The 14,683-nt window shown below is 53.9% G+C and overlaps 1 protein-coding gene across 1 annotated transcript; it reads left to right on the plus strand.

Annotated features, from left to right (window-relative positions):
* The first annotated feature begins 450 nt into the window (after window positions 1-450).
* On the plus strand, window positions 451-14,352 carry TRPV6 (transient receptor potential cation channel subfamily V member 6). Its single transcript, XM_039243053.1, has 15 exons — window positions 451-593; window positions 8,174-8,271; window positions 8,421-8,543; window positions 8,866-9,003; window positions 9,300-9,398; window positions 9,528-9,703; window positions 10,049-10,195; window positions 10,278-10,490; window positions 10,807-10,893; window positions 10,993-11,069; window positions 11,303-11,468; window positions 11,864-11,930; window positions 12,301-12,569; window positions 13,611-13,717; window positions 13,949-14,352. Exons 1-15 carry the CDS (start codon window positions 466-468, stop codon window positions 14,226-14,228), a joined length of 2,175 nt encoding a protein of 724 aa, XP_039098984.1. The 5' UTR covers window positions 451-465; the 3' UTR covers window positions 14,229-14,352.
* The last annotated feature ends 331 nt before the right edge of the window (window positions 14,353-14,683 follow it).

A 14,683-nucleotide genomic window follows, 5' to 3' on the forward strand; every position in this document is an offset into this window, starting at 1 on the left:
CCCCAGGTGTCCCAAAGTCCAAGGGAGGCCTCTCCATTCTCGGAAGGCCTCCCCTTCCTGGACTGGCCTGGGGGCAGGGAGAGAGACCCAGGCAGGCCGGGAGGGAGTTAACGCAGATGGAAGGCAGGTCTGCTGGCCTGTCTCTTTAAATCTCAGGTAATTTGGGAGCAGGGTGGGAGTGTCTGCAGGCTCCCTCGCTCCCTCGCTCCAGAGAGGAGTTCCTAGGAGGAACCCAGCAGAGGGAGTCCCAGCTCTGCCAAGTGTAAGAACCTCAGAGCCCGCTGCGGTGGGGCTCTGGCGCCTCGGGGAGACTCCTCGGGGAGGGAGGGACCAGGAAGGTAGGAGACGGGACCTCTACAGGGAGAGGGCAGGCTGGCCCTTGGGGGTGCTGATGTGGCCCCACGGCTGAGTGCTCTGGGGGCCTGGCCTCGGCCTCAGCCCCCCAAGGAGCCGGCCCTACACCCCATGGGGTTGCCGCTGCCCAAGGACAAAGGGTTCATTCTCTGCCTGTGGAGAAAATTGTGTAGATGGCTCCAGAGACGGGAGTCCTGGGCTCAGAGCCGAGATGAGCAGAACCTACAGCAGCAGAAGAGGTAAGCTTCCATCTGCTCCCCCACCCCCACGCATGCCCCTCACCCCCTCCCAGCTCTTCCTGCCCCTCCCCCCAAGCCCTGCCTTCCTCCTTTCCACCTTCCCCTCTCAGTCTCTGTTCGGCACCTCGGTTTGTACAGACTGCACTTCCAGGCCTGGCTCCTTGGGAGCATTTTGTCTTGAAGGTCTTAGCCTGTGGAGCTGGCTCCCCAGGATGCCAGGCGGAAGGGGAGGGAGCCGCACGGACACAGGCACCCGCTATCTTTAAGATCCGATCTAATTCTGCAAGCCCCTTGTACTTCCCTCAAGGCTGGCCACCTTGCTGGGCCTTGGAGAGATGATGGCACCATAGGTCCGCCAGCCCAGGGATGCTGGTAGTTCAGCACAACGCCTGATAGCTCCGTTCCCTGTCCCTAGAGCAGCGTCTCCTGCAGAAACACAGAACACGGCCACGTCCGCGTGCGGGAGTAGACGCGTGAATGAATGAGGCAGAGCAGGCACTGCAGACATTAGTGACCACAGAAGACAGGAGGCAGCCATGGTTGCCATTCCAATGCACAATCACCACCATTAGGCAATGACCAAGGCTGAATGCCAGACACTGGGGTGATTTAGAGCCAAAGCTGGGACCCAGCCCTGGAGTTCATTAGCATCTACTGGGGAGAGGGGTGTGGATGCCTGGCCACAATACCAGATGTGCTTAGGACCCATGCTCACCCGAGAGGCTCTAAAGTGTGAGCCCCTGAACACTTCCCTAAAATCTGATGTCCCCACCCCCTAGGAGGGAGAGGAGAGGGGAGGGGGAAGCTGGAGGCCATCCTTGCGTGAGATGTCCTCTCCAAAGTCTACACGGGTCTCCCTACCCAGGTGCTGGCGCCCTAGAAGGAAGTCCCACTGGGGTGCTCTCAGGAACCCTGAGAAGGCAGTTAATACGTGTGTCTTCATAGAGGAAAGCCCCCAAGTTTTCGGATCTGAGGGTCTTTCTCCATCTCCAGGAACAGAGGCCCGCCTGAGCCTGACAGGGAGCACCTATGGTTTTTCTTCCTTTGCTCCGGGGTTCTGGGCTGGGGGTGTGTTCCTTTCTGAGCTTTGGCTTCCCCTCGGTCACACCAGCCGCCCACTTCTCTCCCCCCGGGCCTGGGAGAGCAGGGGCTGAGCGCATGTTTGGCTGATGACATCTTGAGGCACAGAATGGCATTGTTGTCGGAGAATAGGCCTCACTGGTTCCACTCCTCCTACCCACTCAGGACCCCGGGGCTGGGGGGCCAGACAGAGCACAGAAAGGCCCGGGGCCTGAAAGGGGCGGCAGAGTTGTTCTGTGTGCCATCAAGGGAGGGACAGAGACAGGGACAGCAGTCTGGCTGCCTCCACTCGTCTTTTCGGCCTCTGTTTCTTCTGAGGACCATCGGGTGGGCCTCCTCTCACGGCCTTGGGCCAGGAGGGCCTGATGTCACCCCTTTGAGGGATCCCTTCCTTTCTTGATCCCCCCTATCTGGTTCCACAGTTTCTCAGCCCCCTCCTTCCCTCCCAGAGCCTGGAGTATTGATTCCCCTCTGGGTGGGCGCTCCCAGAAGGACACTGAAAATGCCAGAAAGGGAAGTGTCCTGAGCTTTGCCGTCAACCAGCCTTAGGGGAGACTTGCCCATAACTGGGTAAACAGGAGATGACCATGTAAGTGGGAACAATACGGACAGGTGAGGAGGTGGGCTGATGGAGGAAAGCAGCAAGCAGCGTAACGAGCACCTATCTTGTCTTCTATAACTCCAAACCTGTGGGAGGCAGTGCCGGTCTCCCCCTGAGAACAAAGCAGGCCCAAAGTGAGCAAGTGGTGAAGTCGGAATTCGTGCCAACAGCTCAGAGGGGCCTCTGGGTGGGGCGGGCGGATTCCAGGGAGTGGAGCATGGTTCAGTGAGAGGGAAAGGCTGTGTGGTCTCCCCAGGATGACCAGGAAGCAGCCCAGTATTCCTCTCACTCTAGCAGATGTGTCTTGGGTCTCAGTCTCACTGCCCCCTCTGATCAAATCCACAAAGTTGGGCCCAAGCTGAACCATTATCTTTTTCCCATTTCTTCTTCGTCATCTCTCCCTGGACCTTGACTTGTCTTATTTCCTGAGATGCAACATACTAAAGACTTACGGAGCATAAAGCGCTCTGCTAGATTGGCAGAAAATGAACGTGACACCCCTGCTCTCAAGGGGCTCACATTCTCGTGGCCAAAATGCATCAGTATGCATCTACTTGGGTGACAGGTGAGCTTGGTGAGTGTCCTAAGAAGGATATAAGCACTTGTCGTGGGAGCAGAGAGGACGACAGTGCGGTATCTGATTTATCTGATTCTGCCTGGTGCGGGGTGTGCTTGGAAACTCCCAGAGGCTGCTGGGACTTTCCCCCTTCCACTAGAGGGTGGGAAGGCAGTGACTGCAGTACGTTCTCCTCTGCTTAAACAGAGAGCTGTATAAACACGTGAAGTGATGTGTCTGTGAAAAGCAAACTGTGGGCCTCTCCAGTACACGGGGACCCTCCACCTCAGTGAGTACACCAGACGTGCGTGCTTGCAGCCACTTGTGCTGAGCAGCTGCACTTAGAAGGGCAGACCAATTCCAAGTCCACAAATAACCACTTCCCTCCCAGCTCTGGCTTCCTTATCTGGCCGCCAAGAACCTGAGCAGGAGGGAAGCAGCCCACAAGTGGCCAGTGCATGCTTCTTCCCCACACATGACTGCTCTTTCCCTCGTCTGTGGTCACTGCTCTGGGCTGAACCCCCCTCCCCCTGAGAAAAATCGGGAAGAGCCATAAACTAGAAGAACCACATAATTTAGCGGTGAGAGCCCGAGGCTAGGTTCTTGGCCCAGCATTCTGCTTTTAACTCTGTGTGATCTTCTAGCAACAATTTGGTTGTGCTGCCTCAGTTTCCTTTTCTGAAAAATGAAAGAGTCATTCAGCCTATGCCACAAGGTTGTAAGGAGCAAAAGTGAGCATATCCTTACGACTCTTATACCCTTTTGGAGGCTGAAAAGCACATTTAACAAATGGGATTACTGTGATGAAAAAAAAGACCAAACACACCATAGTCAAAGGCCACACCCAATGTTGGCAGAAGTTCGGGGAGCTGGGCACCTCCTTCCTATCAGAGCATATCCTCCTGGGAATCTGTGCTCTGAACGCCACATCTCGTGTGCCCTCCCCTTCCCAAATGGCACGCTTGTCTGACAGTGTGTTTGGAGAGAACCCAGTGTGACCCACGTCCGTGGACACAGCTCCTTGTGCCTCTAAGCCCTCTCCCAAGCCTGATCCACAGAGACTAGGGACAGGGAAATGGCCAGTGGGGTCCCAGTCCCAGCTCTGCCTCTGACTTGTTTGGACAGGTCATCTCGGGACTCCAGGCCTCTTTCTCCATCTGTGACATGACCAGATAGTTTAGATTTCTAGCAGCCTTCTAGCTCGAAAATTCTGATTTGAATTCTCCAAAGGCGCTCTGAATCTTGTCTTGTTTCCAGCAACCAAATGCAGAACTTGGCTCATGTGCACACAGGCATGTATACATTCTCAAGAAGGAAGAGGTTAAGCTCAGACTTCAGCTCAGGTCATGATGTCACAGTTTGTGGGTTCAAGCCCCATGTCCCCACATTGGGCTCTGGGACAGCTCAGACTGAAGCCTGCTTCAGATTCTGTGCCTCCCTCTTTCTCTGCCCCTCCCCTGCTTGCTTGCAGGCTCTCTCACTCACTCTCTCTCTCTCTCTAAAATAAACAGATCAAAACAAATAAACAAACAAAAACAAACAACAAAGAAGGAGAGGGGAGGACAGAGTACAAGGAGAAAGCTAATGAGATCTTTTCTGCTGGCCCAGAGGGGAACCTCAGTGATTTGTTTATTACGTAAAACAATGGGCTAGGTTTTGTAATATGGTTTTCACCAGTTTAATGCTGAACAAAACCATTCAATTTTATAATTGTCCAGCAAAATAATGCATGCTAAATTCTGAAAACAGCTTTCATACTGCTATAATTTCAGATTTTCTCTCAAATTTCTTTTTGCTGCTTAATCAGCAAGGGCTTAAAAGGCTTTACCTTTTTGTTTCTCTCTTAAATATTTAATAACAATTTGTAAGAAAACATGTATAGGGAGTTTCTCATTCTTTTTAATGTGAAGGGTCCTCTTTATTTTAAATTCTTTTTACATTTATTTATTTTTGAGAGATAGAGCGAGACAGAGCATGAACAGGGGAGGGTCAGAGAGAGAGGGAGACACAGAATCTGAAGCAGGCTCCAGGCTCTGAGGAATCTGTCAGCACAGAGCCTGACGTGGGGCTCGAACCCACAAGCTGTGAGATCATCACCTGAGCCAAAGTCAGACACTTAACTGACTGAGCCACCCAGGCGCCCCAAGAGTCCTCTTTTTTTAAAAAAAATTGTTTATGAACAATTCTAGCTATAGGCCAGGAATTCCCTACCTTGGCAGATGGACGTTTTGGACAGAATAATCTTTGTTATGGGAGACTGCCCTGCACAAGACACTTCTTAACAGCATCCCTGCCTTCTACCCACTAGATGCCAGTAGCATCCCCCCACCATACCCCTGTTGTGACAACCAAAAATGTCAACAGGCATTACCAAGTTCCTTGGCAGGGGGAGTCACCTCTGGTTGAGAGCCACAGCTCTAAACCACCATCTGTAAATAGCAATGTTAAGTATTCTATTACATAAAGTAAAAATTTCCCCTGGAAGGGACCGAGTATAATTTAACCATTCAAACCAGAAGACATTTTATCAGTATCTCCTCTTCCTGCCCTAGGGAGGTGTCTAGCAGAGACCTGGTAAAGATTTTGCTCCAGATCTAAACTCCTGTGCTGGGTTACTGTGGTAGAAACTATTTGTGTCTCAGGCACAAGAATATTTGGATGGGTCTGCTCTTGTGCCTTTTTTATAAAAGGGTCCCAAGGGTAGTCAAGTTTTGGGGGGTCCAACTAACTGCCAAGAGGGCTGTCTGAGTGGGAGCTTTCTCTGCTGTCCCCTTGTGGCCCTATGATGCCATTGCAGTTAATTGCCCCGTCTGATACCCTGGGAACCATTTCTACACTGCCCCCTTTTTTGCTGGATTCTGGAGTTTGCCACCCAGAAGAGAGCAGTTCTCTACAAACATTGCCAGATAAGATTCAGGACGTGGAGTTAAATCGAATTTCATTTAAGGGATCACTAAGTTGTTAGTATGTCCCAGATGTCCTGTGGGACATAGCTATATTAAACAAGTATTGGTTGTATATCTAAAAGTAAAATCTAGCAGATCATCCTGTATTTTTATTTGGTGAATTTGGCAAGCTTCAATGGACAGTAACTCCTTGTTCTTTCCCAGGCTGCTAGGGCAGTCAGCAAGGTCAGAAAAAAGATCTCGTGGGAATGGAGGCTTGTCGGGGACATTTGTGGGCTTCAGAGACATGTTAAGGACCCAAAGGGAAGTCAGGCCTTCCACCAACTAGCCTCTCCACGCATGTTTTAGGAAGTAGGGAGCAGAACCCTACACTTGGGTAAGATGTCCCCTTGGGTCCATTTCTAACTTTGCCATTAACTATAGTCAAAATAGGCCATAAAGCCAGAAACTAATTGAAAGAGGGCAGAGAAAGGAAACAGAGATGAGAAAGTGGCTGACGTCTGCCCATAAGCGCCCCTTGTGTAGAGGAAAGATAGTACTAATCACAACACACAGTGAAAGATGCGAAAATAAAGGGCCAGACTATATAGTGTGGAAAACTTCCTGGGGAGGATGTGTGTGTGTGTGTGTGTGTGTGTGTGTGTGTGTGTGTGTGTTGGGGAATAGGGCTGGCTCTAGAAAATTTATAGAGGAGGGGTTTGGGCAAATTGTTGGAAAAGCAGTGGTGGTGGTGAAGGGGTATAGAAAATTTGCTTTGCAGCTGTGTTTGTATACCAAGCGTACTGTTTTTTACTTAGATTATATGTTTGCCTAAGGTTGGCTTAGAGGGTGGCCAATGGAGATAATAAGCAGGGGCAGTAAGGCCAAACTACCTTCTGGCACTGCTACAAACTCATTCATTCTGCAGATGGTGGTAGAGTGTCTACCATATGCAGAGCACATCCCTAGGCATTGGGGTGACAGAACAGAAATGAACAAGGTGAGGTGGAGGCACTAGATTCCAAGTGGAAGTTACATATGGCACAAGCATCCGTAGAATAGAGTGTTCTGGGGGACGGTGAGGCCAGAATATCAAGAATAAGGAGTGAAGGGGAGGAGGAGGGAGTGGAAAAAAAGGTGCACAGAAGCTAGAAAGGACCTCTGTATTCCTTCTCTGTGAGCATCTAAGTACCTATTAGATTTTTCTAAGTTGCGATGGCACTGCCATTTAGAGGGTGTACCCTGGCAGTGTGGAGAAAGATGGATTGGGGGTAAATAGGGCACAGGGAAACACGTTGGAATATTTTGCTAATGAGGGGCAGATTAGAGTATTGAAGACATGCACTGATGAGGGTCAGTAGGGACGAGGAGGTAGGGATTGAATGTTGAATTAACAAAGCCTGGTGGCTCTCCAGGTGGCATGGGGGTGGGGGTGGGGGAGCTGGGGCCAACAGTCTGGGGAATGTGAGTCTTGTGCCCCTTCCTCTTCTCCTGATCACCCTCCCATCCCAGCTCTTCGAGTTGATTTCCTGCCAGCCCCAGTACTTCAGTGTGTGAGCTTCCATTCACATAGTCGGCCATCTATGGATAAATGGCGTAATTTCATTTAGATCCCATAGAAAGACCAAATGGCTCTGGGCCAAGAGAGAATTTGAATAAAGAGAGCCCCGTGGGTCTTAGTTGGGCTAAGTTTTTATAATAATATAGGTTTTAGTTCACTGTAGGAGTAAAACGCAAGAGGGTTTAATGAGTCAGAGAAGATGCTTTTTTTTTTTGCCTAAAACAAGTGAGAAGCAGACAGGAAATAGGAAGAAACTACACTCTGACTTAGGGGTCAGAACAAAAAGGACCCACTGTTACTTTCTGATTCAGCTCTGAGGATGCTGTTGTAGGAAAGAAAGTGCCAGATCAATGGGCTTTGCTGAGAAGGTTTAGAAAGGAGAGCATCACGCCACTGGAGAAAATCTGCTGGCCTCTACATGTTGACTTTCTTCACAAATATGAGAGAGGAATTCCTTGTACCCTTAGTCCATGAAAACAAAGCTTATCTTGGCGGGTAATCACAGGGCACTTAGTGAAGCTCAACAGGGTTGCTCCAGAGGTCAGTAGGTCAGGAGGTGAATGAGTACTTTAACTCCTCTCCTCCATACCCGATATACACAGATAACACATTCACACATACACACATGTTCTGGTCCCAGCACTCAGAGGATAGGAAACCAGTCACTGATTCTCTCCCACACAGGCTGAAAGGGGAAACAGTTGGTTTGGGGGTAACTAACTGGTCAAGAAAAAAAAAATCAGGCAACCCTCGGTACCCCGCTGACCTCACTTCCCTGGATCAAGTTCAGTGTCACGAGGTGCACATGTTTACATCTGATGGAGCCAAGCCATCAGGCCTCTCTGCACAAGGGGGCCTGCTCACTATTGCCACCTTCCCAATTCCATTCCCTTGTAGGATCTGGGAGTCGCCTCTCCTTCTAGCTGCCAAGGAGAACAACGTCCAGGCTCTCAACAAGCTACTCAAGTATGAGGCCTGCGAGGTGCACCAGAGAGGTAAGCGGCAGAGCGCTTGGCCCCTGTTACACCTATACACGTGGCTCCCAGTAGAGCCCCGGACCTTCTGTGGTGGGCCCCTAAATGCCTATCGTCACCGTTCCCCTGCTCCACGGAAGCCATAGGACTCTTCTTTCTGTCAACACCAGGAGCCATGGGGGAGACGGCGCTGCACTTAGCAGCCCTTTACGACAACCTGGAGGCCGCCATAGTGCTGATGGAGGCTGCCCCGGAGCTGGTCTTCGAGACCATGACATCAGAGCTGTACGAAGGTGAGGGTGCTGCATATTTTAAGCCAGTCTCTGCAGTGGATTAACTTGGGGCAACCAAAGAGGGTTTCATTCCTCCCGCCATCTCCCTTTTTTCTTGTCATCCTCACTGCACACCATTAGAACACCAACCCCCCCCCCCGCCCCCAAAATGCAAGGGGAGAAAAAACAGCAGTTGGCTTCCCTGGGGACCCTGCTAGATCCGGGGCTCTGTCCCTCCTCCCCCACCATCAGGCTAATGGGGTGAGGACTGGGTGTAGATATGGGAGGGAGCCTTGCAGGATCCTGGGGACAGACCCCATGACTGAGGCTCTCTCTGGGCCAGGTCAGACCGCACTGCACATAGCCATCGTGAACCAGAACATGAACTTGGTGAGAGCCCTCCTTGCCCACGGGGCCAGCGTCTCTGCCAGAGCTACAGGCACAGCTTTCCGCCGCAGCCCCCGCAACCTCATCTACTTTGGTGAGAGCAGGGCCAGGGCTGGGAGGAAGGGGGATGGGGAGGTGGGCAAGAGCAAAGGGAGGGTGGGTGGAAGAGGGCTCCAGCCCTGGAAAAGTGGAAGGGGTCAGGCCTTCTAGGACTAAAGGCCAGAGCCAAGTCTCCCCGTGACACATACTCCGTCCCTGCCTCTGCTTCTGCTGACAAGTGTCCCCAGGCCCAGAGCTGAGATGTGGACGGAAGGAGGCAATCACTCGGGAACACTGCCCACCCCCCCAGCCCATTGAGCACTCATGCCACGGAGCCCTCTGTGTCCACAGGGGAGCACCCTTTGTCCTTCGCTGCATGCGTGGGCAGTGAGGAGATCGTGAGGCTGCTCATTGAGCATGGAGCCGACATCCGGGCCCAGGACTCCCTGGGTAAGAGCCGGGGTGCTGGGGGGCTGTGAGGGCAGGGGCCGGGACAGCCCGCAGGCCCACCCCAGGGTGGGCAGGGGAACAGCGGGGACTTTAGCCCAATGGCTCCGTGACGCCCGCGTCCTCCCCCAGGAAACACCGTGCTGCACATCCTCATCCTGCAGCCCAACAAGACCTTTGCCTGCCAGATGTACAACCTGCTGCTGTCCTACGATGGGCGCAGGGAGCACCTGCAGTCCCTGGACCTCGTGCCCAATCACCAGGGTCTCACCCCCTTCAAGCTGGCCGGAGTGGAGGGCAACAACGTGGTGAGGGGCACTCCCCCGGCCCCGTGGCGTCCGTCCAAAGACCCTTCCTCCCCAACTGCCCAGAGGGTTGGGAGCCTGCTCAGCCTCAGGGACTCCTGACTCGGAGGCTTTGAGAATGTCACTTCAGAGCATCAGCTCTGGGACCCCGGAGCTCTGTTCCCTTTGCTTGTCTTCCTCGTTCAGATCTTTATAGGGTCCGTGGGAAAGAAGGATAACCAGAAAAAAGGAGGCTCACGCAACGAACCGTCCGTTAGTCCCAAGGAGTGGGCCACAGCCTTCTTCAGCGGTGTAGACCCCCAGCCAGCTTCTCACACTGACCCTCTGACTGCCCGCCGTTCCTCACAGATGTTCCAGCACCTGATGCAGAAGCGGAAGCACATCCAGTGGACCTACGGGCCGCTGACCTCCACTCTCTACGACCTCACCGAGATTGACTCCTCGGGGGATGAGCAGTCTCTCCTGGAACTTATTGTGACCACCAAGAAGCGGGAGGTATGGGTCGTAGGGTCAGAAAGCAGCTGGCGAGGGAAGTCAGGGTCTCCCAGGTGCCCGCTCTATTTCTTTTCTGTCGCAGGCTCGCCAGATCCTGGACCAGACCCCGGTGAAAGAGCTGGTGAGCCTCAAGTGGAAGAGATATGGGCGGCCGTACTTCTGCGTGCTGGGCACCATATACCTGCTGTACATCATCTGTTTCACCATGTGCTGCGTCTACCGCCCCCTCAAGCCCAGGACCAGTAACCACACTGGTCCCCGGGACAATACCCTCCGACAGCAGAAGCTACTTCAGGTGACGCCCTAGGGGCGCTGAGCCTCAGGGCAGGATTCAGCTCCCTGCCCTTTCTCAGACCCACAGCGCTTACCTGTTCTCCAGCCCCCATTTCTGCCCTCACCCAGCTCTCAATTACGTAGGCACAAACCCAAAATACGGGTGCACAGAAACACACATGTGCTCAAAGAGAAGGGTTTGAGAGAGCCCAGCCTATCAGGTTAAAAAGAATCCGACAGGGCTGGTGACCCTATGCAGGAGACACGGACTTGTGCCCAGGGGGAGGCAGGCCAGATGCATGGGGCCCCTGAGTGCTCTGACCCCGTTTCCCCCGCAGGAGGCCTACGTGAGCCGTGAGGATAACATCCGCCTGGTCGGGGAGCTGGTGACTGTCATGGGAGCTGTGATCATTCTGCTTGCAGAGGTGAGGAGTGGGCAGGATCTCGGGTGAGGCTGTCGGGCCCAGGGATCCAGCCCGAGCCTCTGTCTACAAGTGCCTTTGTGCTTCCCGGTCTCTCTCCAGATTCCAGACATCTTCAGGGTGGGGGTCACTCGCTTCTTTGGACAGACCATCCTCGGGGGGCCATTCCACGTCCTCATGTGAGTCTCCTTGCTTTCCTTGAGGCCCCTCACTCACTCTCTGGATTCCTGAGCCCTGGACGATCCCTGGGGAAAATTAACTCCAGAGGTCCTTCTCCAGTGATACATGTAGCCTTGTGTCTTGAACTTGGGAAGGCCGAATCTGAGTGTGTGGGTGCTGTCACCTCAGTGTCTCTTGCATCCCCACGATGATCCCAGTCTCCTCTCATTCCCCCTCTGCTCCCCACCCCCAGCATCACCTATGCCTGCATGGTGCTGGTGACCATGGTGATGCGGCTCACCAATGCCAACGGGGAGGTGGTGCCCATGTCCTTCGCCTTGGTGCTGGGCTGGTGCAATGTCATGTACTTCGCCCGAGGATTCCAGATGTTGGGCCCTTTCACCATCATGATCCAGAAGGTCCGTGCCTCCCCCTGAGCTTTCTAGAGAAAGGTCCTAGGGCAGGGATTGCTGCAGACGTGTTTCTAAAGGACCAGATACTAGATCGGAAGGCTTGGCGAGCCACATGTGGGCTCTATTCCATTTTCATTTCTTTTCCTCCTCCTCCTTTTTGTTTTCTCAATCCTTTAAACTTTAAAATTTCTCAGTCCCTTTACATTTAAAAATGTAAAAACCATTCTTAGTTCAAGGGCCATACCCAAGCAGGCAAAGTAGATTTGCCATGCAGCCATAGTTTGCTAACCCCCGGAGGGCGGAGCTGTGGGACTTCTCAGGGTTAGTCTAGTGAGAGGCCGCCAGGGGCAGTTGCTCAGGGGATCCGTATGGAGGTATCTTCCTTCCCCTCCTCCCTTTAGATGATTTTTGGCGACTTGATGCGATTCTGTTGGCTGATGGCTGTGGTCATCCTGGGCTTTGCCTCAGGTAAATCATGTCTGGGAAGGGGCCACGAGAGAGGGAGGTTGGAGGAGGCTGGAGAGCCCAGAATGCCTGTGGATAAGTTTGGCGGAAGCTGGGAGGGAAGGCAGGGATAGGAGGATGTAGGGTCTGAGGATGGAATATGCCTGGAGGGGAGTCAAAACTGGGAGTGCTTCCAGACGTGACTCTTGGGATCACGCTAAGCCATATTGAAAATAAGGGAATATAAGAACCCAATGCATGGAGCACGGAAGGCTGGACGGGGATACTGGATGCAGAAGAGGGGCACAGGGCTGGAATGGGCAGCAAAGAGCTGGCTGTGGTCCAGTCTCCTACGTGGTTGCCATGGTAACTCTCACCCCCTTGGGTGGAGCAGCCTTCTACATCATCTTCCAGACAGAGGACCCGAACGAGCTGGGCCATTTCTACGACTACCCCATGGCACTGTTCAGCACCTTCGAGCTGTTCCTCACCGTCATCGACGGGCCTGCCAACTATGACGTGGATTTGCCCTTCATGTACAGCATCACCTACGCCGCCTTCGCCATTATCGCCACGCTGCTCATGCTCAACCTCCTCATCGCCATGATGGGTGACACTCACTGGCGGGTGGCCCACGAGCGGGATGAACTCTGGAGGGCGCAGGTGAGCCCCCCGGTGGCTGGGATGTCTGTTGCAGGCCATTCCCTCCCAGCCAAAGAGGGAAAGGAGCTCAGACAGAAGCAGGATATTTTGACCCCACGTAGGTTGAGACCGTAGAGATGGTTACCACCGCGGTACACAAAATCACAGAGTGTTCGCGATACAACTGAGTAATACCCGAACAGCTGGAAAGAATTCCTCATCACTTTCTCAAAAAGTAAAACCTCAGGCTTTTCTAGAAGAATCAACATGAAATACAGCTTATGGTGGCTGAAAGTGCATTTCGGAAATCAGTCTGTGAAATCTGACACAGAAAAACTGGACAGGTTAAAAAAAAAATGCTACCAAAACTTCCCAGAGGAGCGGAAGTTATCTTCGGTCAGATCATGATGGAGACAGAAGACCGCTAAATGAGTTAAAGCACCATTTGAAAATATACTTAGAAAATAATTTCTAAGTATAGAAATATACTTATTTCTTCTTTTTTATTTTCCACAAAAATAAAAATGCAAATCCCCCAATTTGAATGCTACTTTGCTGCGCTGTGTAGAAAACTGTTAAAAGGCCTTCGATTGGCTAAACGGGGTTTGCTCAGGAAAATGTTTTTCCATGCACATGTATTGATATTCGATTTCTCACTAGGATGTGGGCATTTTTTAATGGACTTTATGTCTGTAGGGTCAAAATATCCTGTGGCCCTGAGGATCCCTTTCTGTCTGCTCTGCCCTCCTCTGTGTCTTCTTGGAGCGGGGCCTCTCAATCTCCTGCACGATCCGCATGGATGTCAGGTCACGGGGTAAAGAGTTGTGGGCTCATGGCCCATGGACTCTGTCCCACAGAAGAGGGTCAGCCAGGCTGACCCCCCTCCCCCGCACCCCCGGCCCGGGGGTTTGTTTGCTGCCTCTTCGAGGCCTGAGCTCCTCTGTTTCCTAGCTACTGCTCAGCTGTCCCCCCTCCGCCCATGCCCTCTCCTCTTCCCACCGTCCTCAGTCGATGTCTCAGTCGGCACCCAACCTGTGACGGCCCCTCTGTCTCCGCACGCAGGTGGTGGCCACCACGGTGATGCTGGAGCGGAAGCTGCCCCGCTGCCTGTGGCCGCGCTCGGGGATCTGCGGGCGCGAATACGGGCTGGGGGATCGCTGGTTCCTGCGGTGAGTTCCTGCCGGGGCTGGACAGCCCCCTGCCCCCCGGGGGGGGGGACTGTGCCTGTTAACCCGCGTTGACCTGAGGTCCCCTACGGGATGCCTGCTGGCCGCTGGCCGCTGGGCCGCTGGCAGCCCCCGTGCCCGCAGCAGCCGCAGGGAAGGGAGCAGGCCCGTCGTGGTGGACGGGGCGGGCGCAGGACACTGGCACGGTCCCCCTCACCGCCTCGCTCTCCACAGGGTGGAAGACAGACAGGACCTCAACCGGCAGCGAATGCGGCGCTACGCACAGGCCTTCCACAGCCAGGGCTCCGAGGACCTGGACAGAGCCTCTGACAAACCGCCGCTGGACCACCCGCCGGGTCCCCACCTGTCCCTGTGCACCCCCTCAGTGTCCCGAAGTACCTCCCGCAGCAGCGCCAACTGGGAGAGGCTTCGGCAAGGCACCCTGAGGAGGGAGCTGCGGGGGCTGGTCAACAGGGCTCTGGAGGACGGCGAGGGCTGGGAGTACCAGGTCTGAGCCCGCTCTGCCCTCCGGTGCCCGCAGCTGCTCCCCTTTTCCTGGGGGCGTCAAAACACAAACCCCAGACACCCGGAGGTCTAAGCTCCCAGGGCCAGGGGGAAAGCAGAAGGCATGCTCTCCCGGGACCGCAAGCTGGGCATCGCTGCCCTGGCCTCCACCACTCGGGCCTCCACTACCCAATCAGCTCTGGGGCCAACAGAAAGCAAGGAGGGGGGCGGCCCTCGCCTCGCCCCGAGCCCGGGGCTGCTGCCAGTGAGGACCAGGCTGCGTGGCTCTTCGGCCTTACTGAAGTACTCTGCACTGTCAGAGCAAAGCACTTTAAGGACAGGCTTGCCGCCTCTGCCCCAGCGTCATGGCGGGAAGGGGACAGTCCTTCCCAGGGTGCTCCAGACAGCTGGGCGGGGGGAGGCACGTGGAAAGCACGAATGAGGGGGACAGGAACCGCTTTGGGG

Source organism: Hyaena hyaena, unplaced genomic scaffold, assembly GCF_003009895.1.
Source record: "Hyaena hyaena isolate Hyena2069 unplaced genomic scaffold, ASM300989v1 scaffold_220, whole genome shotgun sequence".
Taxonomy (NCBI): Eukaryota; Metazoa; Chordata; class Mammalia; order Carnivora; family Hyaenidae; genus Hyaena; species Hyaena hyaena.